The sequence below is a fragment of the Pediculus humanus genome, genomic scaffold, assembly GCF_000006295.1.
Source record: "Pediculus humanus corporis 1103172108287 genomic scaffold, whole genome shotgun sequence".
NCBI classification, from domain to species: domain Eukaryota; kingdom Metazoa; phylum Arthropoda; class Insecta; order Psocodea; family Pediculidae; genus Pediculus; species Pediculus humanus.
This window is the reverse complement of record NW_002987856.1, coordinates 309,106-332,479: the sequence shown is the minus strand read 5'-3', so window position 1 is coordinate 332,479 and position 23,374 is coordinate 309,106. Positions and strand designations below refer to the sequence as shown.

The 23,374-nt window shown below is 33.2% G+C and overlaps 2 protein-coding genes across 2 annotated transcripts; both read right to left on the bottom strand.

Moving 5' to 3' along the window:
* Positions 1-1,409: 1,409 nt before the first annotated feature.
* Phum_PHUM529710 (serine protease HTRA1 precursor, putative) lies at positions 1,410-3,090 on the bottom strand (the record flags this gene model as incomplete). The annotated part of the gene is made up of 2 exons (XM_002431419.1): positions 1,410-2,443; positions 3,036-3,090. 2 exons carry the CDS (start codon positions 3,088-3,090, stop codon positions 1,410-1,412), a joined length of 1,089 nt encoding a protein of 362 aa, XP_002431464.1.
* A 34-nt stretch (positions 3,091-3,124) lies between these two features.
* On the bottom strand, positions 3,125-16,467 carry Phum_PHUM529700 (RAC protein kinase DRAC-PK85, putative; the record flags this gene model as incomplete). The annotated part of the gene is made up of 8 exons (XM_002431418.1): positions 3,125-3,244; positions 5,668-5,956; positions 6,324-6,504; positions 6,593-6,827; positions 6,937-7,106; positions 9,052-9,319; positions 12,723-12,804; positions 16,442-16,467. The coding sequence occupies 8 exons, from the start codon at positions 16,465-16,467 to the stop codon at positions 3,125-3,127; spliced, it is 1,371 nt and encodes a 456-aa protein (XP_002431463.1).
* Between the last annotated feature and the right edge of the window lie 6,907 nt (positions 16,468-23,374).

The following is a 23,374-nucleotide window of genomic DNA, read 5'->3' as shown; positions in this document are numbered from 1 at the left end:
TTTTTTTTTCCCCCTCCTTCCTTTCCCCGTTTCCCCTCCTCCAAAAAAAAAAAAAAAGGGGGGAGGGGGGGGAAAAAAAGGGGAAGGCCAACCAGGAACCAACCAAACCAAACCAAACCAAAAATTTTTATTTTTTTTCCGGGGGAAAATAAAAAAAAAAAAAAAAAAAGCCCCCTTTGGTTTTTTTTTTTTTTTTTTTTTTTTTTTTTTTTTGGAAAGAAATCTCATCCGCCATTTTTATTCTCGTTCCCATCATCATCATCATTATTTTTTTTTCCTTTTCATCGCCTTCCCCTCTCCAAAATAAAAAAGAAAAAAAAAGAAAGAGAGAAAGAAAGAAAGAAAAAAAAAAAAACTTTACAACAACTCTTGAAAACTTTTGTGTAGTGAGCAATAAATATTAAAAAAAGAAAAAAAAAAAACTTTTCACCGATTATTAATTTGATGAATATTTTCAATGATTTATTATTATTATTATTATTATAAGAATTTTCTTTTTTTTTTTAATTCACCTGGAGTCTTCTTCCCCTCCCCTTCTTCCCCCTTTCTTCCTTCCCGTTCTAGCATCCTTCATCTCCTTCACTTCCCATCTCTCTTTCCGATCGGTTTTCACTCATTTTCTTCAACATTTTCTCCTTTTCATTTTTTCCTCCTTCTCTCCCTCTCTCTCCCTCTTTCTTCTTCTTTTCCCCGCCTTCTCAAATTTCGACTTCCCCCCCTCTCCTCAAAATCGAGACGTTAAACAATAAGACTGACTCCTCATCATCGATATTTCGATACAAGACGATTAAACAAAACAAAAAAATTTTTTTTTTTCGGCAGTTCTTCTTGCACTTTTTTTTCTTTGTTTTCTCTCTTCTTCTTCCTCTTCCTCTTCTTCTTCTTTATCCACTTATTGCGTATGACAGGAATAACTAACATTAAGAAACTCACAAAGCGTGACTTTTACGAATTTCATTAAAAATTTCTCTCGCGGGTGGCACATGAGCAAAGACAAGAGAAATTTTACCCGAAATGACACGAAAAAAAAAAAAAAAAAAAAAAAAAATTATGTTCGCATGAAAGCTTTCTTGTTGTTGTTGTTGTTGTTTTTTTCTACTTCCACGTGGCGTTAATTCCCTTACTACTCCTTCCCCGTTTTTTTTTTTTTAAACATCACGCCCTTTTTAATTTCACCGCAAAGACCCTACATTTCTCTTTCTCTCCCTTTCTTTCGTTAATGAGTGAAAAATTGAAACGAGGTTACAAAATCGTAGGTGCCGAAGTGGGAGGGGGAAAAACAGATCCGCCGAAAATTTTCCTTTCGTTTTCCTTTTTCTCCAGAGATGTGCGTAAAAAAATACAAAAAAAAAAACATTAAACGTCCTCATTTTTTTTCACTTTTGTTTTTTATTCCTTTTCTTCTTCGTTTAAATATCTTCCGGTATTATTATTATCTCTTGGAAAATTCCATTTCTTATTATTCTCATGTTGAGAGGTTTTCCACTTTCCAACGCTTTGTAAATGCTATTCACATCTTGCACGACGTTTGAATTTATGTGCGTGACGACATCTCCGGTTTTGAGTCCGCTTATGTGTGCCGGAGATCCCGAAACGACTTTTCCTATCAATAATCCGCTCGTGATTTCTTCCGGCATGTGATACTCACCGAATCGCATTTCGTCCAACATGCCGGGAGTGAGGGAAAACACCGTCACGCCCGCGTATTTGAGTTTGACGATTTGCGAATTATGACGAACGATTCTCTGTTCGGATCTTTTCAAAAAACTTTTCGCGTAGTCGATGGGTATGGCGAAGGAAATCCCTCCGGCGATTTTCATGCAATTTATGCCGATGGCTTCTCCGTCCAAATTGACGAGAGGACCGCCGGAATTCCCGAACGTTATCGACGCATCCGTTTGCAAATACTCCATTTCTTTGTTCGTGATTCCGATTTCGGAGCTTTGACGACGAGTCGAACTTATGACGCCGCACGTTATAGAATTGGAAAGCGAGAGCGGACTTCCTATTGCCACGACCCATTCTCCGGGTCTCACGTCCGACGACGATCCCAATTTCATGACGGGTAAATTTTGCGCGTTGATTCGTATCGTTGCCAAATCCGATTTGAGATCGATGTCTTCGACGATGCCGGAAAATGTTCTCCCGTCTTGAAGTTTGATCTGTACGACGCTGTTCGTTCTGTTCATGACGACGTGAGCGTTCGTCAGTATCAAACCGTCTTTTCTCACTATGAATCCCGATCCGTTCGGTGGCATTATGTTGAAAAATCTCATGCTTTTAACTTCGATGTACACAACCGCGCTCGCAACATCTTCCACGACATCCGCGACGAAATTGAATCTCTGTCGCAAATTCAATTTCGACGAGTTTTCCGCTTCGACGGTCGGCATCCATTGAAAACATTTCAACGACAGTCCCAAACCAGCACCCGCGGAAAGTCCTTTTTTCCAATGACGGAACGCGTGAGTCGAAAAATTTCTCGCCAATTTTTTTAATTGAAAATTTTTATTTTTCAACGACTCGCGACAAAATATTTTCAATAAATAAAATGTAAACATTTAAAACGTAAATATTGATTGCGTCATTCACATTAATAGCAGACAAATTATGATTTTAATTAAAATGGCGGCCGGGTCCGGCCGCCATCGCAAGCAACATCGCCAAACTCACCGCAAAAACCTTTACATTTTACCAAGTCAAATTTGAAAATTTATTTACAACGTTGCCAAAACATCAATCAATTAAATTTTCTTCCTTTTTTTTTCCTATCAAATTTGCACTCCGATAAAAAAAGAAAAGAAAATGACCGAACGAAAGAGAGAGACAGAAAAAAAAAACAAGATTAAACGAAATCTGTTAAAATCGATTTTCGAATCTCTCTCTCTCTCCCCATTTTCACACTTTTTTTAAATTTAAAGAAGAAAAACCTTTTCCAAATCCAATTTCACATTCGAAATGGAAAAACAACCGACAACCTCAACCCGACAACCCTCCATTGTCATTGCCGTTCGTTTCGTTATCCTATCACAAACCATAGGTATATGTGACGTCATTCATCGCCAGGCGGAAAATCCGGCATGCCTCCATTTTAATAATATGAATAAATAAATAAATAAATAACTTACTGATCATCTGGAGTTAAATGAACGGGTTCATCCGTGAATTCCGGTGGAAAGTTAGCCAAATCCCTTTCAGATTCTAACCGTGGTTTGTAAGGCGGAGCCACTTGTTTTTGCTCAAGCTAACACAAAACATAAAAACATGCTCAACTAAATTCTAATAATAAACTAAAATTATTAACTTTTTTTCAACGGATAAATAAATAATTAAATAAAATAAAATAAAATTCAAAATTTAAATAAATAAAAATGCGTTCATGCCGCACGAAGGAAGTCACGGATCGGAAGTGAATACAAGAAACCGGAAAAGGAAAAGTCAGGAAAAATTAAAACGAATCGTCGTGGTAGTAACCAACATTCAACGATAATTTCGGAAATTTCACAGAGTAAATAAATTTTAAAAACAAAATGGCGGAGGCATTTACAACTCCTAACGGAGGGAATGTTATAACGGGGGGCGGGAGGAGTATGAAAATTTTCATGCAAGCTCTATCGTTGAGAAAAGCAAAAATATTATTATTATTATTATGCCTCGTATCATTCCTCGTGCTTTTGTTTATAAACAACCATGCGATATTAATTATGATAATTACAAATAATAATAATAATAATTCAAATCTTTATGCTCTCCCCCCGTAAAAAAAAAATTAACGACTCGAAAAATGCTTACAAAAAAAAATAAAATAATAATAATAATAAAAACATGTCCAGAATAATAATAATAATAAGAATAAATAAATAAATAAATAAATAATGCAGAAACTCATTTTAGTCATTTGTCTGCCGACAACAACAACAACAACAACAAACAACAACAAGGAGAATGACTTACGAGTCATCAGGAGTGAGTTCTGCCGGTTCTAACGTGAATTGGGGATCGAAATTATCAACATCGAATTCATCTTCTAATTCTGGACAATAGGGAGGCCGTACCAATTTTTGTTGCAACTGAAAAGGTCGTATACAAACTATAAATAATTTATGACGTCATTCATAGTAATAATAATAATAATGATAATGATAATAATGATAAAGCTAAGACATTTTTTTAAGGAAACCTATTACTGTTGTTATTATATTTTTGACTGCCGACATCTGTAACATTATACAAAAAAAAAGAAATTTCGGGAATTTAATACTAATAATAATAATAATGACATCACGTTCGAACTCTGCTTGGTTGTTTGTTTGTTGTTTGTATCCGTTTTATGCGCGAACGCATCATAATTTTGAATTTTATTCTCATTTATTTATTTTTCGAGAAATGTTATTATTAAATCGAAAATGATAAAGTAAAAAAAAAAAAAGGAAAGAACGGGAAACGGAAATGGGATGATTTTCCTGAATTCAATACAATTACCCTCATTATGATAATAAATCAGTTTTAAACCGGAAATGGAGAAAACGTTAAAATGACCTCATCATCGGGTTGACCGATCAGTAAAAGGTTCGAATATGACATACCAAAGAATACAAAGTTTCGAAAACGCGTAATGGAGAATGATGATGATGATGATGATGATGATAATAATAATTAATTTCAATTAACCCAAATTCATTCACCGAAAACGCGGCCGGTTTTTCCCTTTTCTCTTGTTTTGAGATAAAAAAAAAAAATTTTTTTTATGACTGAAAGAGTGTCTGTCGGTAAAAAAAAATGCATGCGCGGGTGATTATGACCGTCGTCATACGGTGGGGGCGTCACGCGCGTGTGTGTTTATACGTGCAGACCTTACGAACTAACCGAATTCCTGCGGTTGGGAAAAAAAAAAAAAACAGCGAAAAATAATAAATAAATAAATAAATTCTTTCTTTCACTCCCTCCCTCTTCCCCCTCCCACCACAACAGAATTTTCACGCTAACCCGTGCCGACACAAACACCCACCCACGCACGCACACCCGCACACACACACACGGAGGGACGACGGTAATAATTCATTTAATCGCCTTACGATCGACCTCCTCGTTCAAAAAAAAAAAAAAAAAAAAAAAAAAAAAACGAAGGAAAAAAAAAAAAAGGGGAACGATTCATTTATCGGTGTTGATTTTTATGTCAACCAGCGGTACGTAGTGGTGCGATGCCCCCCCATCGAAGAGGAGGAGGAGGGCGAAGTGATGCAGGGAGAGGGAGGAGGAAACGCAATGGTGTGTTGCCAAACTAAAAACACGTGTTAAAAACAAAATTGTTTCTTCTCGAAAATTCGAGGCAATTAAAATAGAAAAAAAATAAATAAATAAATAAATAATGAATTAATTTACTTTTGAATGCCCTCCCCCTCCCTTTCTCCCTCCTCTTCCTTCCCCCCCTCGAAAATGTCGTCGTTTAAACGAATTCTTCTTTATTTCGACGAATGTTTCGAAAACCGTCGTTAATTAATTTAATTTCATAAAAACATTCGAATCGATCCAATCACTCAACCGCCCATTTGAAATTAATCATTATTATTATCATCACTTTGAAGCCGAATACGGGAGTAGGGAGGGGGAGGAGACGAAATGGGGTTGGTTTCCGTCGTAAAAAAAAAAAAAAAAAAAAATAATTACCGGTTCCCAGTCGATGCTTTTGAAAAACGGATGATTGGCAATATCGTAAAATCCGGTGTCACGATGGCACCCGAGTCGATCCGCCGGATTTTTATTTAGGAAGCCCTTGAGCACGGACGCGGCTTTCACCGAAAGGGACCTTGGAATTCTAATCGTTTTCTCTAAAATAACTTGAAACAAATAATCTTCAGTGTTTTGATCTGGAATGTCGGAAGCTCCCGCTATGTCGAAGGGACTTCGTCCCGCCAACATTTCGTACAGGAGAACTCCTAATGCCCACCAATCCACGCTGAAAATAATAATAAATAAATAAATTTCCACTCACGTTCTCTTTTACTATACAATATATATAAAAAACCACCGCTTGCTAAAAAAAAAAAAAAAAATTAATGACGTCATTGGAAACTTCAAAGAGATTTATGCGGGTGGTAAGCAAAAACGTTCCCTCGTTCATCTCCTCCTCCCACGCCCCCCCCAAAAAAAAAATCATCTACGTCATTTATTTATTTTAGTTGTTCGTTTCATCGATCATCGTCATCGTGTAAGACCTTATATACCAAAAATCCCTCCTCCTCTACTACTTTTCCCACGTATTTACATCATCAATACGGTATAAACAAAAGGGAAAATTACACCGGAAATTATTTCGTACTCACCTGAAACCGTAATCTTCTCCCCTTAGGATTTCCGGAGCGATGTAATTTGGCGTACCGCAAAACGTCGACGTCGTGTCACCCGGCCTTATCCCTTCCTTACACATTCCGTAATCCGTCAATTTTATGTGACCCTCGTGATCGAGCAAAACGTTATCTAATTTCAAATCTCGATAAATAATACCTGAAAATGAAATGAAGGATGTCAAATCATTCTTGGATGATTCGCATTGGGAATTTTTTTTTTTTTTTTGTTTTAAATTAAGTGAAACCTTTGTCGTGTAAAAAGTTAAGAGCCAAACTAATTTCCGCCGCGTAAAACCTCGCGTGTTCTTCCGGTAATCTCCTTTGCCTTTGCATGTGAAACATTAAATCTCCGCCCCGTACGAATTCTATCACAAAAAACAAACGACTCGGCGTTTGAAAGCAGGAATGTAGGCCCACCAAAAAGGGATGATTCGAAGCAGTCTCAAAAACGTGCTTTTCAGTCTGAACCCAGTCGATATCCTACAACATCAACAACAGCAAAATTAATTTCGAGTCTACTAACCTTAGAACTTGTGTTCGACCCCTACCCCCCCTCCCTCCTTCCCTCCCCCCCAGAATTATTACTCACCTCATCATCCGTCATCAAGGCTTTTTTAATTACTTTCATGGCGTAAATCCTTTTCGTTTTCTTCAATTCGACCATTAATACTTTTGCATAACTTCCTCGTCCTATAACGCGTATGAGTTCGAAATCGTTAAGCGAGTACTGCCTCTGAGAACCGGGTTCGAGTTCATCGTCTGGAAAAAAAACAATAATAATAATAATAATAACAACAATATGTGGAAAAAAAAAAATCGAATCGATAACGAAATTGAATTCTGTGCGAAAAGAAAAATTTTCACGGGGAGAGGAGGGGAAAAGGGGGGAGTCTAAAATACAAAAATTTGGCTCGCTTCATCTGGAGAGCGGGGGAAGGAGGAGGAGAGGGGGAGGCACCAAGTGAAATAAAAATGATGTTGGTAAAAATCACGGCTGATATAAAATAATAATTTTTCGCGTGATTAAGTGAAAATTTCCTTTCCTTCGCTTTCTCCCCGATTCTCCCCAAAAGAATAATCCGTTAGGGGTAAGGGAGGGGAGCAAAGGGGGAGTTACGAACCACACATTAATTTCCGAAAACTTTAATAAAAAAAAATATAAAATTTTGATTTTTTTTTTTTTAAATTTAATAAAGCGTTTCGTTTTAAACTCGTAACAAAAAAAAAAAAATTTTTTTTTTTTTTCCTTTTCACCTTTTCAACGATTCCCCCTCCCCCTCCCATCGCATTTTCTCACATTTTCATTCTCCTCCTCCTCCATTTATCCTCCTCTTCCACTCTCCGAAATCGATTTCAAATAATTTCAAGATTTTAAAACCTTCAAGGGAAAAAATATAAAAAAAAAAAAATCATAAAAGTTCTAAAAAAAAAAATGGCGCCTCGGATATTCAAGCGGTAAACCGTAAATGTTTTAATAAGGGATTTCTCATTTTACAACCCGTTAAAGAAGTTGTAAATAAATCCAGTAAAAAAAAAAAAAAAAAAAAATTTTTTTTACTTTTCTTTCTCTTTCTACCTCTTTCCCTTTTCCACCCCCTCTCTCTCTATCAGTAGCTGGAATTATTATTATTATTATTAAAAGGGAGAAAGAAAAAAAAAGTGCGGACGAATATAAACGATGAGAGAAAGGAACGATTTAGGGAAAAAGACAAAGTGAGAAATAGAAAGAAATGGGAAGGGAGGAAGGAAGAGAGAGAGAGGAGGGGTGGGGTGGGGTGAAATAAGAAAGTAAAGCGCCTAATAATAATAATAATAATAATAATAATAATAATAAGTAAGAAAAAATACTTCTCAATTTGAAACCGTCGTTCCGACGACAACTTTTTCAAAAAAAAAAAAAAAAAAAAACAGAATTGAATGGAATAAATTCTCTCGAACGTAATATACAAATTCTCTCAACCCTTAAAAAATTTAATGCCACGTTTTTTTACATCCCCCGCACCCCCTTGTCCCGACCATCGTCCCTCATGATCCCTCATCATTAGATTTTTCTCGAAAGTTGAAAAAAAAAAAAAAAAAAAAAAAAAATTTCGCCATCGGGATGAAAAATTCAAAATCCTCGTTATTGTTATTATTTATTTATTTTTTTTTTTTTTTACCCTTATGACCTCTTGATTTCCCCCTTCTCCACCCGACCCCCACCCCCACAACCTTGCTTTTTCATCTTCCCGTTAATGCTCAACCGAAAACTGCGAGTTTTTTTTAATTACGTATAAAATAATTTATAAAAGATTTTAATTTTTTATTTATTTTTTTTTCTTCCCCCAAAAATATTAAAACAAAGATTAATCCGATTAAAAGATTAAGATGGTTAATCTAGATTTTATGCATTTTTAATTATAATTAATTACTCTTCATGAGGAGAAGAAGAAGAAGAAGAAGAAGAAAAAAAAATAAATACATAGGATGAACAAAAAGAATAAACCGGACAGATAGATAGAGAGATAGAGAAAATAGATATAGAGAGAAAGAGATAAAGGAACAGAATGTCAGAAAGGTTGCGTGTCGAAGGTTGGGAGGTGGAAAAGGAAAAATCAAATTAAATTTTCATTCCTTTCGCCGTGAAAAGTGTTCGCGTGTGCACCATCATAATCGTTTTCGCGACGACCCCCGGTGAGGTGGGGGGGAGGTCACCAACACTTACTTGGATCTTCTACGGCTACGGATTCCGTCGTGGACAATTCCAATTGAGGCTCGTGGAAATCTTTCAATTCCGACGTCGGAGTCGACATGGTGGGAGTGACTCCGTTCGTGTTGTCGTCCCTGACCACGGGTTCGACGTGTTCGTTGCTGCAAGGTTTCTGTACTAGTTTGTGACATTTTTTGTGCACGAGGAGCTTGCATTGAATGCACTTGAAACCTTGCCTTCCTAATCCCCAGATTCGATCTTCGCAAAAGGCACAAAACGCTCGCTACAACAAACAACAAAGAAATGAATGACTTTTCATAACAAACTTTTTTTTTAAAACAACAAACAACAAAAACTTCGATACTACAATCCTTTAAATAATTAATCAATTTGTATTATTAAATAAATAATAACAAACGATCAAACAATAAATAAATAAATAAAACAAAAGAATTTTTTTTGAAAAGAAAAGAAAAAAAAACAAAGAATTGGCACGAAAGAGGAAACGGATTAATTAATTATACGATTCACTATTGACACGACACGCGCCGGAGACTTCCATGCTTTTCGAAAACTTTGACACAATTTATTTTCTTATATATTCACGCGTCATCATCACGGAATACGAAATACAAATACCACGAGAAAAAAAGAGAGAGAGAAATAGAGAGAGAGAGAGAGAGAGAGAGAGCGAGAAAGCGAGAGAGAGAGAGAGAGAGAGAGAGAGAGAAAAAATAATAATAATAATTCGACGCGTGTAATCCGGTTCGTAAGCTTAGTCCCAAAGGCTCTTAATAGTTCAGTACCTTAAACCCCAAAATCCAAAAGGTTTTAAATCCCACGCTCTGACCTCTCCCGTCCTTTTTTCTAACAACAAAAAAAAAAAAAAGGAAAAACCTTTTTTCCCTCTTCCTTCTCTTCCTCTTCCCCTCTCTCTCCCCCTCCTCTCTTTCAGTTAAAAAAAAAAAAATCTGCACACATATTTAGGTCAATATCGATCTTTAAACCGAGCTATTAAATTATTTTATAGCAATAAAAAAAAAAAACATTCAAAAAGCTTTTCCCTGTTTATTATTATTATTTAATAATGATGATAATAATAATGATGATGATAATGATGATAAATAAATAAACAGCAGGAATCACATTAAAAACTTTAGCTTTAAACGTTTTTTCACGGTCGTTAAATTCGGTCGTCGCCGGAGCCAAATTAAAACCGGAGAGGAAAGAAAGAAAAAAAAAAATTAATACGATTTTTTTTTTTAATACGTATTATCAACGACATTATTTATTGAAGGAAAGCACCGAAGCGAGAAACCACCAACGACGAAGATTAAAACGGGGGAAAAAAAAAACAAAAACAAAATGGCGATTAAGCGCACGAAATTAACGCGAAACCTCAGAGAAATAAAATAAAAAAAAATTAAAAAATTAAAACCACGACGATACTACGTATAAGAGAAAAAAATCATGTTCTCGAATTTTCCGCCATCACGAATCGATGGATAATTTTGCTGGGAGGGGGAGGGGAGGGGAGGGAAAGGTGGGAATTCAGGTTGTCCAACGGTCAAGAGGGGAAAAAAAAAAAAAAAAAAACGATTGAATGAGTTGAATAAAATCACCGAAACTTTTTAGGTAATAAGCCGACGGCATATCCGTTAAAATTTTTCTTTCTTTTTGATTCAAGTAGTACTTCCGGTAATTTTCTCCTACATCCGTTTCCGATAAATCGAACCGGAAAAAAATAAATAAATAAATAAACAAACACCTGAAATCGATGACGAGTATTTTACAAATGTGCCACCATCGGGTTTAAATTCGAAAACGACGACGACGATAATAATAATAATAATAATAATAATAATAATAAAATTTTCCTACATTTTCTTTTTTTTAAAATTTTATTTATATGAAAACTGGTTGTTTGGGAATTTCTAAACAACAACAACGAAACAAAAAAAAAAAAATTTTTTTTAACATTCGAGATGAAATTTACATAAAAAATAAATAATAAACGATGACGTGGGCGAAATTCAAAAATGTTTTTTTTTTTTTTTTCATCCCGGAGGAGAGGTGGGAGCAAAAGAGGGAAGAGAAAAGGGGAAGGATGGGTGAGGAGCGGGAAGGGGGAAAATTCGAAATAAAAATAGATCAAATTTGAAAATAACGCATTTTTTTTTTCTAAAAAAAAAAAAAAAAAAAAAAAATCGTCGATCATATCGTTATCGAATTTATTCGACCTTTTAACACGGGACTTTTCTTTCTCTTTCCCTCTGCTCTCTGCCTCTGTCTCTGTCTCTGTCTCTCTCTCTCTATCTCCTATACACGCGTCGTAAATTAATTAACGGAAAAATTTTCATTTTTTCTAATCAAAAAAAAAAAAAAAATCGAATGCATAGAGAGATAGGCGGGAAAGAATGAGATAGATAGATAGATAGAGAGATAGAGAGAAAGAGAGAGAGAGAGAGTAGGGTCGAATACACAATACTGCCAACATTTTTTTTTCTCTCTCGCGAGTATATTCCGTTCCCATTTTTTAAAATTTTTTCCCAGGTGTCTTAAGAGAGCAAAAAAAAAAAAAAAAAAAACGTTTTCAAATTAACGAGGAAAATTTTTTTCCAGGGAAGAATCCTACGTACCTGGATTCATGTACGAAACATCCTTTTTTTTTTTCTTTCGTTTTGAAATTTGTAATTCCGCTCCCTTCCCTTCCCCCCTTATCGTTCCGCAACAAAAACTATTTCTCTCTCTCTCTCTCTCTCTCTTTCTTTCTTTTTAGTAGAAAAGGATGAAATTTATTTTAAAGATGTAATTTTTGTTTTTTAATCAAATATGTTTACGGTATGACGTAAAACTGCAAAACTTTTGAAAGGTTTTAAGGATTTATGGTGGTAAACTTCGACATTTTCCCAAGTTTTCTTTCGCACGCGCTCCCCCCGCCGCTCCCGCTCTTCATCCCTTTCCTCCCCCCTAGTATTCTCGTAAGAAAAGAAGAAGAAGAAGAAGAAAAACGCTACGAAGCTGAGGGTTCGAATATGAAAAATAAAAATTTTAAAATAAAAAAATTATAGCCACTCATCAACTTTTAATTGAGATGAAAATTAGATAAAAAAAAAAAAACAGAGAGAGAAATAGGGGTGGGGGGTAAGGGAAGATGAAAAGAGAACAATAAAGAAAAAACAAAAGGAAGGAAAGAGAGAGAGAGAGAGAGAAAAGGAAAAAAATTTCCCAAAGGACGAAAATCAATTCATCATGTGGCATTACCTTATAATTTTCTCGCCTTTTTTTTTCTCCTTTCCTTTCCTTTCCTCTCCCTCCCCTTCCTCCATCCTTTCAACCTATTTTCCTTTCCAACGTTTACAATTACGTAAGATAAACCCAGAGTCGGGGAAAAGAGAGAGAGAGAGAGAGAGAAAGAGAGGAAAAGGAGGGGAAAAAGAAAAAAAAATTTCGCCCAGCCATCCATCAGTCGATATTTATCAGTCATTAATCTTACGGAAAGAACAAAAAAAAAAAATGAGGAGAAAGTGGGGAGGGGGGTAAAAGAGAAACGTAAAAACGACGAGATGTGAGGGATAGAGGGGGGAGGATGCGAGGAGGGGGAAAAAAAAGCAAAAGATTTAAAAATCGTAAAGAAGAGAGGAAAAAAGAGAAAATGTCAAATATGAAATTATTCGACTACTCACTCTATTGAATCTTTTGGCTTGAAAAATGTGTCCGTTAACTCTATAAAGTTTCCTCCACCTTCGAGCTCCCCTGCGATAAATGCTCCCTGTAAACACATAAAAAAAAAAAAAATTATAAAAAACTCGCGTCCCGTTAAAAAAACAACAACAACAATAACAACAACAACAACAACAACAATAACAACAATAACAATAAAAACGATAATCAAAAATTAAACGATGTGACCTTTGAAGAAAAAAAACGTCGACGTGGCAGTAGAAAATCGTATAAAATGAAAAACATAAATAAATTATTATTATTATTATTATTTTTATTTATTTATTAAAAATTCAAACGTCGTCGTTATCGAAGTCACAAAACCGTCAACACTAAAAATTATCGGAGAAAGGAAATATAAAAAATAAATAATGATAATAATAAAAAATTAACAAAAACGACAGCTCCGAACGGAAACGAAGAAAATGGCAAAAAGGAAAACAAATAAAAAAAAAAAAAAAAAAAAAAAAAAAAGAACAAACGGAGGGTGGGGGAAAAAAAAGGCGGTTGTTGTTTTACGAAACTCTTGACACGAACGATTTGCATAAAAAAAAAGAAAAAAAAAAGGAAAAAAAGGAAAAAAAAAAGGAAAAAAAGGAAAAAAAGGAAAAAAGTGGCACTTTGAAAATATAACAAACCAATAATGTATATATATATAGGTTGAAAATTTTTTGATATTTTCTTTCTCTCCCCCCCCCTCTCTCTCTCTCTTGCTTCTTGCCTTTTACCCCAACTTTCTTTCCCTCTTCTTTTCACCCTTCCCACCCTTTTTTCAAACTTTACTCTCGTCGTCGATGACTTTCCATCAATTTTTTAAATCAAACCTTTGACATTTTCCATTCTTCGAACGATACTGATTTCTTTGATTCCTCCTCCTCCCTTCCACTATCCTCCCTCCAATTATCAACTTCCAGTCAGTTCCAGTAGAAAAACAGTTTTCCGGAAAACAAATAAAAAAATAAAAATAGTTTTTTGTTGTTTATACCAAACGATAATGCATTATGTCTCGAAAGACACAAGTAATGAAAAACTTTATTCGTTGAAATAATAATAATGATGATGATGATGATGATGATGACGTCACCTAACGACCTTTTCAACCGTTTTATTATCAATTTTATATTTTTTTTTTTGTACGACATAATCAACAAAGTTTTCTTGTTATTTTTAATGCAAAACTACAACAAAAACAAATCGTGTAAAAACCAGAGTAATTTTAGAAACCTTTTTTCTTTTCTCTCTCTCTCTCTCCGGTGAAAAAAGAGAGAGAGAGAGAGAGAGAAAACCCAATAATTTTTATGCATTTAAAAAAAAATATAAGATCTCCACTCGAGCTCTCAACTTTTTTTTTTTTTTTCTTTTCCGACGGAAGCGACGGGAAAAAGAAATTTTATTTTGAAAAAAAAAAAAAAAAAAAAAAAAAAGGTAGGATTTCGATGAATTTTATGACGTGCAACACACGTCAATCGCGAAAGAAAATTTAAAATTAAAAAGTATTTAACTACTTCCGGTTGACTGAATCTTTACTACTGAAAATTCGATCGATTCGAATACGTAATAGATAGATAAATATTTCGCCTTCGCCTCGGTTTCTTTAGGGTTTCGTAACGGAACAAAAAAAAAAAAAAAGAAAAATAAACGGTAGGGGAATAAAATTTTCCGACAGTTTCGAAACCGGAAACGCGAGTCGAAAAACGGAAAATCGATATTTTATTGTTGATTATGTAATTATCAAATATCTTAAAGGGAAAATTTACTTTGATTACATTTGCCAAACGAATCCGCGAACCATTGTCTTACTTTTACGTGTTTATTAATTAATAATTATGTAATTAAAAACGGGGGGAAAAATAACATAATAATAATAATAATAATAATAATAATAATAATAATTACGCCGAAGAAAAAACGTTAAAGAAAAAAAATTCCAGGAAAAAAAAGCCCCTTGAAAAAAAATTAGGCAATTCAAATGATGCATCATATTTGCATAAACATGTTTTCGACGGCGTTTTTTTCCGTTAAATTTTTTTTTTTTTTTTTTTTTAAATTTAAAATCATATCGCATTCAACTCGTAAAGAAAAAGGAAGAAAAAAAACACGAAAAAGAAAAGCATGATGGGGGGCAAAAAGAAGAAAAAGAAGAGACGAGGAAAAAAAAAAAAAATAGAAACCTTTAACTAATTTTCACTCGGTTGAATTTCTTACAAAATCAAAGACAGAGAGAGAGAGAGGGGGGGGGGAAAAGAAAAGCCACACGTTAAACGAAAACGCTAATGTTGAAACCTAGAAACGTTTTATCATTACAATCATCAATCATGGCAGATTTTCCATACGCAACTTAATCTATTTTTTTTTTTTTTTTACCTCCTCCTCCTACTCCGCCTCCTTCTCTTCGTCATCATCATATTTCCCCGCCTTATTCTTTCTTTGTAAACTTAAAATTTATGTTTAAACGGAAATAAAAAAAAAAAAAAAAATTTCTAAAACTTTTTTTTAAAGAAAAAAACAGCAGCGGCAGCATTAGCAGCAACAGCAACGACAACAACAACAACAACAACAACAGCAACAAAGAAAAAAAAAGAAAAGAAAAACGATTCATTGTCTTCATATTCTTATAAGTTTTAATTAAAATAAAAATAAAATAAAAAACTCAGTCATGTGTTCATTTACAACGATTTAACTTTTTTTTTCATTTTCCAACTAAAAGCTTTTCTTTCTCGTTTCCTTTTCTTTCCCTTATGTTTGTCATAATCATCATCATCATCATCATCGCATCTTTTCTTCTTTTGATTAATTTTCCAAAATTAATTTTAAACCAATTTTTCAATTGTCTAACAACTAACGACGAGACGGAAGCAAATACAAACGCACACACGCCGCGAAACGATTACAACAAAATATGTATCAACGATAATTAATTTACGACACAAAAAAAATAAAAAATAAACGCGCGTTAAAAAAAAAATATGGCGACGGCGGCGACGATGACGACGATTAATAAAATTATAAACCACTCAAACTTTCGACCAAAAAAAAAAATAGAAAAAAAAGAAAAAAAAAAGTTTTGGATCATTTAATGAAAAAAATGACATTGCGGAAAAGCGAAACAAAAAAAAAAGAGAGAAAAAGAGAAAGAGAGAGAGAGAGAGAGAGAGGGAGAAGAAAGATGAAAAACGAAAAAGCAGAAGAAAAAAAAAACAAAAACAAAAAAAAATGAATTAAAAGCAAAACGCGCTGCTAATCGAAACTTAATATCCGTGGCAAAAAAAAAAAAAAAAACAATTTTTTTTCATTTTCCACACAAGCGACAATATTTAAAATATATTACGAAACGCACCGGAAAAACAAAATGAAAAATAATAATAATAATAATAATAATAATAATAATACAAAATTTTCCTTCACTTTTCCCCTTTAATCGAATTAAGGAAAAGCGCAAAAGAGAAAACACATACGATGACAACAAAAAATTAATAATTTTTCTTTTCTATTTATCGGCTCGTTATTTTTAATTTTATAAAAGGACCAACAAACAAACAAACAAACAAACAAACAATCGAACGAAACGTACAAACAAAACAAAAAAATTCCTCGCATCGATGACAAAAACGAAAAAAAAAAAAAAAAACGCGCGAGTTAAATGCGGAAAACTTAACAGAAACAAAAAAAAGCAAAAAAATACTTACGATCTTCTCCGGGACATGGCATTCCAGGGGCAGGAGGAACTCCCGGGAAAACTGAAACGAAAAAAAAAAAAAAAAAATTAATATTTTTTCTCTCACTTTTTTCCTTTTTCTCTCTCTCTCTCTCTCTTTCTCTCCCCCTCCTCGCATTCAAGAAAATGATAATCCGGACTGAATTATTACGTTCCAAAATCCAAAGTTTTGAAATTTTTGTAAATGAAGATGAAAATGACCAAAGTTGGAGGAAAAAAGAAAGAAAAAAACTGGGAAAGAAAAATCTAGAAAATTATTCTTTTAAACTTTGACTTTTCCCATTTTCTCTCTCTTTCTCTTTTTTTTTTCTTTTCTTTTTCTTTCCTTTTATTGAAAAAAAAATTTTTTCTTTTTCCCTTACAAAAAAAAAAAAAAGGCAACTTTCGGCTCAGGTGTTTTTCATTACCAACTCGTCTTTTTTTCCAGTAAATTCCAAAGGAAAAAAAATTAGAGAGAATGGAAGGAAGGAGAAGGGGTAGGAGAGGAGGTGGGAAGGGAAAAAAAGGCACAAAAATAATTATCCGTTTTAGAAATAGAGAGAGAAAGAGAGAGAGATAAAAAAAAAACGTTTCCATTATAAAAATTTAACTCAAATTATTGATTTTATTTCCGTAAGAAGAAAATTTCTTTTCTTTTCTTTCTCTTTCCTTTTCCTTCTTCTTCTTCTTTTCCTCCATTTTTTCTTTCTTTTCATTCTCTTCTACAAACTAAAATAATTCATCATCGACAAGAAGAATAAAAAAAAAAAAAAGATTGATGAATTCGTGATGAAGGACAAGAGGGTGAAAAAAAAAAAATTAAAAATCATCGAGAAAAATGACAAAGGTATTATTATCATCATCATCATCATCATTGATTTTTCGTTTCTCCAGTAATTAATTTCCAAAAGAGGAAGAATACAATAATAATAATAATAACATAACCGAACGTCAGAGGAAGGAAGAAAATTTCACAACAAACCACCGACGATCACCCGGGACCATAATTTTGATTTTACATTTAAAAACATTCAAAATTTTGAAATTCCAGTAAATTCCAGTAAGAACATTTTTTGCTCATTATTATTATTATTATTATTATTATTATTATTATTATTATTATCATCATTTTTCTTTTTTTCTTTAGTTTTCTCCAAAAAGAAAAAGAAAAAAAAAATTTTTTTTCACTTCAACAATTTTTTTTCTTTTTCTTTTTTCGAATTCGAAACATCTTTTCTCGAAAAAAATTAAATCTTATTTAATTATTATTATTATTATTATTATTATTATTATTATTATTATTAAAATTTCTGGAATTTTACGATTGATTCCATAAATACGTAACGAAGAATTCCACACTCCGATATAAAAAAAAAAAAAAAAAAAAAAAAAACCAGCTGGAAAACAACGAAAAAGAAAAGATAATAATAAAATTGTATCTCGTTAAATAAATTTATTTATTTCACTTCGCCATAACTTTTCACACGCGTCGTTTCCACCCCCCACTCCCCACTCAACTCACTCACTCCTATCTCTCTCTCTTTCTCTCTCATTTTCCATCTTTCTCGCGCTCCCGCATTCGCTCGTAAACGGAAAAAAAAAAAAAAAACCAAAGAAAAGAAAATTATTTTGCACACAAATAGGAAGGAAAAAAAAAAAAAATAATAATAAACGAGTTTTCGTTATTTAAAGTTTAAAAGCAAAAAACTTTTTTATTTATTTATTTTTTTTCCACTTTCTAATTTGGCACACCTGCGACGTACGATATAGTCTTTTAATGTTTCGACGACGTACCTGAAATTTAACCATTAATAAACCATATTATGGTAATGATAAAATAAAATTGAGAAAAAATACTTTTTTCTTTCTTTTTTTTTTTTTTTTTTAAGGGGGGCAGGAGAAAAAGATTTTTCGGTAAAGAAAAAAGAAAAATGGCCGTAAAAAATCAGCGACTTTACAACAACAACAACAAACAGTTACGAGAAGGGGAGAAAAAAAAAAAAAATTCGTCAAATTAAATTTTATTGACAATAAAAAAAAAATAAAAATAAAAAAATAAAAAGTTAAAATAACGACAGAGATATTAAAAATAATAATTACATTTCCCCCTCTCCCTCCTTTTCTCCCTCTCTTCCCCTCCCCTCGGAAAAACCCGTCGTCGTCTGCTCGTCGTAAATGACAATCAGAAAAAAAAAAAAAAAAAAAAAAATATAAAAAATTAAATTACTTTGACGACGCACGTACACGACATTTCGTTTTCCCCCTCCTTTACCTGCCTGCCCCCCAACTGAAAACCTGCCCATCGGTTTCTATCCCTCCCCCATTCCTAATTCGTTTCAAATTTTTATCTTGACTTAAACGTTTTGAGATTTTTTTTACAAAAAAAAAAAAAAAATTTTTTTTAAATTATTCCTAACGTGTCGCATCGAGTATAACGCCCCCCCCCCGCACAATGACTCACTACCATCGTCATCATCCATCGATTATAAAAAAAAAAAAAATTTTCCGATGACGTTTCCGTTCCGGGAAAAAAAAACAAAACGAAACGAAAAAAATTAAACAACGATAAAAAAAAAAAACTCAAGCGAACAAACAAACAAACAACAATCAACAATCGAACGGCTATGCTGAAAAAGGATGTGCAGAAAACCAAAAAAAAAAAAAAAAATTATCGTCCTCGTGCTCATGGGGCGAGGAAGGGGGGAACTTTCATTTTTTAAAAAATATACGCACTAAAAGAGCGGGGGAAGAGGTGAAAGGGAGGGGGAAAGAAGAGAAAAACATTTTTTCGGAAAATTTTCATTAATGCCGATGAAGAAAATCAATTTAATTAACATTTAAAGCTCCCCCGTACTTCTGAGGATTTTTTCCAGCGTTCATTCCAGAGGTTTCTACCCGATTCCTTTCGCATCACAGGATGATATCCGGTTTGTACGACTACCACAGCTTTTCATCGCCCTCATTGGTCCTACAGACAACCGGGTACATATCCAACAGCGTCATAACTCCACAGATATTCATTTCTTTCCAAAGTTCCTTACGAATGAATTTAATCTTACGGAAAACCCGTTTACTAATTTATCATCATCATCATCATTATTATTATTATTATTTACTTTTCACATCACAATTTCCTTTTCATCTTTTATAAAAGCGAAGCAATGCAAAGGAAAGAGAGAGAGAAAAAAAAATTTTCTCCCTCGCTACTTTTTTTTTTTTTTTTCTTTCTTCCTCTTTTCATTTTCCAGCACTTTTCCGATCGTTTTATTTTCCCCTTTTTTTCACTGGTGAAGTGAATTCCTTCCTTCTTTTTAAAAGCAGAAGAAAAAGAAGAAGAAAAAAAAAAGAAAAAAGAGAAAAAACAATTCAATCAACGGATTTAAAGAAAAAAAAAAAAAATTTCCTTTCCCTTCTTTTTTTTTTTTTAAATTTTTTCCAACGTAATTTACAGCGTCAGCGGCAGGACGAGGACGACAACAACAACAACAACAACGACAACAACAACAAGAACAACGACAACAACAACGACAACAACAACAACATCAACAACAGTCGACATTAAATTAAACTCATTCGCATATACCTCTCTTCAAACGCTTTCTAAAAATTTCTTTTCTTTTCCACCGTAATAACTTTACATAAAATTCATGTTTGTATAAATGTATATATTTGAACCAAAAAAACTTTCCAGAACGGTAAACAATTTCTCTGAGCTTTTTTTTAAATTTATAACGTAAAGCAAAATAAAACATTTTGTAAATAAATCTCCTCCCCCCCCTCCGACTTTTCGTGTGTGTGTGTGTGTGTTTGTAACCTCTCAGAAAACAACGCAAACTTATACACACAGGAGAGAAAAAAAATGGCGGAAGAGTAAAAACAAGAAACCGGAACGAGCAAATAAACAAAAAAAAAAGAAAAGAAGAAAAAAAAAAAAAAAAAAAAAAAAATTAAAAAGACGAATTTATTTATTTATTTACTTTCATTCCGTACTTTATATAATTTAAAAAAAAAAAAAAAGGAAAATTTTAAATTACCGTTTTCCAAAACAGAATAGCCAACAAAATAAAATAAAAAAAAATTTTTTTTTTTAAATTCGCATGGAAAATCACTCGGAAAAACCAAACAACAAGCTCATGAATGTGCAAAACCTTTTTTTTATTTAAAACTAATATTCAAACTTCATGTAATAAATCAAAAAACCTTTCAAAGAAAGAAAAAGAGAGAGAGAGAGAGAGAGAGGGGGGGGGGGAGGGAAGAAAGTAAAAAAAAGGTGAAGAAAATAAGGAGAGGGAGGGGAGAAAAAAAGGGAGGAAAGGAGAAATAAAAAAAGAAAAAGAAAAAAAAATTTTCAACATTTTTCTCCTTCTTATACGCAAAACTACAAAAATATCGCGAAATAAAAATTTTAGAAAAAAAAAAAAAAAAACGTGGAATTAGAACAATCGCAAACCGGAAATAAAAATCACATCCTCGCATTTTAAACTAAACTATAACAATTCGAACATTTTCTTCTTTTAAACTTTCACGCGACAAATCTTCTTCCAGCAGTAAAAAAAAAAAAAACAAAAATTTCCACCGCCTTTCTAGAAAACAAATCGGCCCCCCACATGTTCGCACACGTATTCGGGGGGGGGGGGTTTCGTGATTTTCCCAATTCCAAAACAAAAAAAGATTTTTATCTCGGATTTGTTTTGGGTTTTTTCGAACGACAGAATCCGGGTACGACGACGACCAAGTCAAAATCGTAAATCATTTTTTTTTTTTTTTTTTTAAAATATTACCGTCGAGGACTTCTCTCCTTCTCACTCTCCCTCTTCACATTTCCCCTCGCCCCACCTCTTTCATTCGATTTTTATCTTTTCGAACGTTTTCAAATTTATAAAAAAAAAAAAAAAATTTTCCACGGCTCCCTAACACGAAAAAACTCGCTGACTCCCCACCTAAACCTTTTTTTTTATTTTATTTATACGAGAGGGAGCCCATATGCGTGTGTGTGTGTGTGTGTGCGTGTGTGTTACATAAATATTTTTTATCGTCGGAAAACCATCAATCAAAGAATTTTTACATGCAAACTATGTATAATTCGTCGCGGATTTCTAACGTACCTTCCTTGCTACCCCCTTCTCCTGCCTCTTCCCTCTCTCCCTTCTTTCCCACCCCACGAAATTATTTTATTTTTACCCCCCCCCCTCCCATTAATCAATTATGATTTCAATCGACTCTGAACCGAACCGTCGAGGTTTCGCGTTAATTTAAATTTTAAAAACATTTTTTCCCTCCCTTTCTCTTCCCCCTTCCCCTCTTTTCCGTTTCGGATTTTTGAAAAAAAAAATAAATAAATTCCGATTTTGAAATATGACCGTTTGCTCCGCCCAAACCTGCCCCCCCTCCTCGCACCCCCACTGTTTGAGTAATAAAAAAAAAAAAAAAAAAAAAATTAAAAACCTTTCGCGGTTTACATTTTTTTCACGTCGCTTCGACGAAGAAAATTCCGACGATTTTCTTTCGATAATTTTCCCGGAGAGGGCGGAAGCGGGAAACTTTTTCAAAAAGGAAAAACATAAATTTCCGTTTTGAACGTACCTGAGTACGACTCGTTGAAAACAAAGTCTAAACTTTTTAAGGAGAATCAATTACAGGAAAAAAAAAAAAAAAAAAAAAAAAAACTCAAATGCAAACGACCGGAAATTAAAAACAGGAAACGGAAACGAAAACGAAAACGAAAAAAAAAAAAAAAGAAAACAAGACTAACGACGTTTTCGTAAAACGCACAAATAACCTTAAAACAAAAAAGATCCGATTTTCATTGTTCGACCAACCCGAAAGTTTTTCTAGAAAAAGGAAAACACAAAGCAAGGGATGAAAGGAAAAAAAAAAAAAAAAAAAAAAAAAAAGGAACTTTTCGAATTTCTAGAAAAAGGATAATGAAGGACCTTAATATATATATATATTTTTTTTTTTTTCCGTGTCCGCCATCTTGAAATACGTTATTAACCGGCTTTGTTGTTCGGATTGAAAAAATAATAATAATAATAATAATAATAATAATAATAATAATAATAATAATAAAACAAAATTTGAACTTTTTCACTTTAAAAGAAAAAAGAAAAGCAAACGAACGAATTCGCACGTGTAGCAGAAGGAAAAAACTTCTATAAACTTCTTTTCCATCTTTATAATTCCTACGAATAATAATCGTCGCATGATTAATATTTGGGAGGGGAGAGGAGCGAATGGGAGGAGCGAGAAGAAAAGGGAGGGAAAACTAGTAAAAAAAAAACAAACCGACCCCCCCCTCAAACTTCCCCGCGTTTTTTTTATTATTTATTATTTTATTTTTGTTGACTTTGCCAGAAACTGAAGAGTTACGGCTTATTAAACCCAACAGTGGCATTTTTAATTTATTATCGTGTCAGGAGACAAACACACAAAAAAAAAAAAAAAAAAAAATTTTTTTTTAAATTATGAAAAATAAATTTTTTTTTTTTTTTTTTTTCATTTTCACTCCAGACAAATTATTATTATTATTATTATTATTATTATTATTATTATTATCTAAGAATGTTCTTTTCGGGTTCGTTTATTTCCATGAAAATTTAATAATAATAACCCTTCTTTTTTTTCATTCCCTTTTTCCCCTTTTCCCCCTTCCCTCCCCTTTTTTTCCTTCTTTTTGTCTCATTCGTTTTTTTTTTTCCTCTTCTCTTCAAAAGAAAAGGAAAAATATTTTTATTTATTTTACAATTGAATAGAAAATACGACGATCGTCGATGCGACGACCGTTAAAAAAAACAAAATGAAAGGATAATTAGCGAAAAATCCCCCTCCCCTCCCTTTCTTTCCTCTCCCCCCTTCCTCCAAAAAAGAAAAATGAAAGAAAATGAATGACGTATAAAACAACAAAAAAAAAGAGAATAAAAG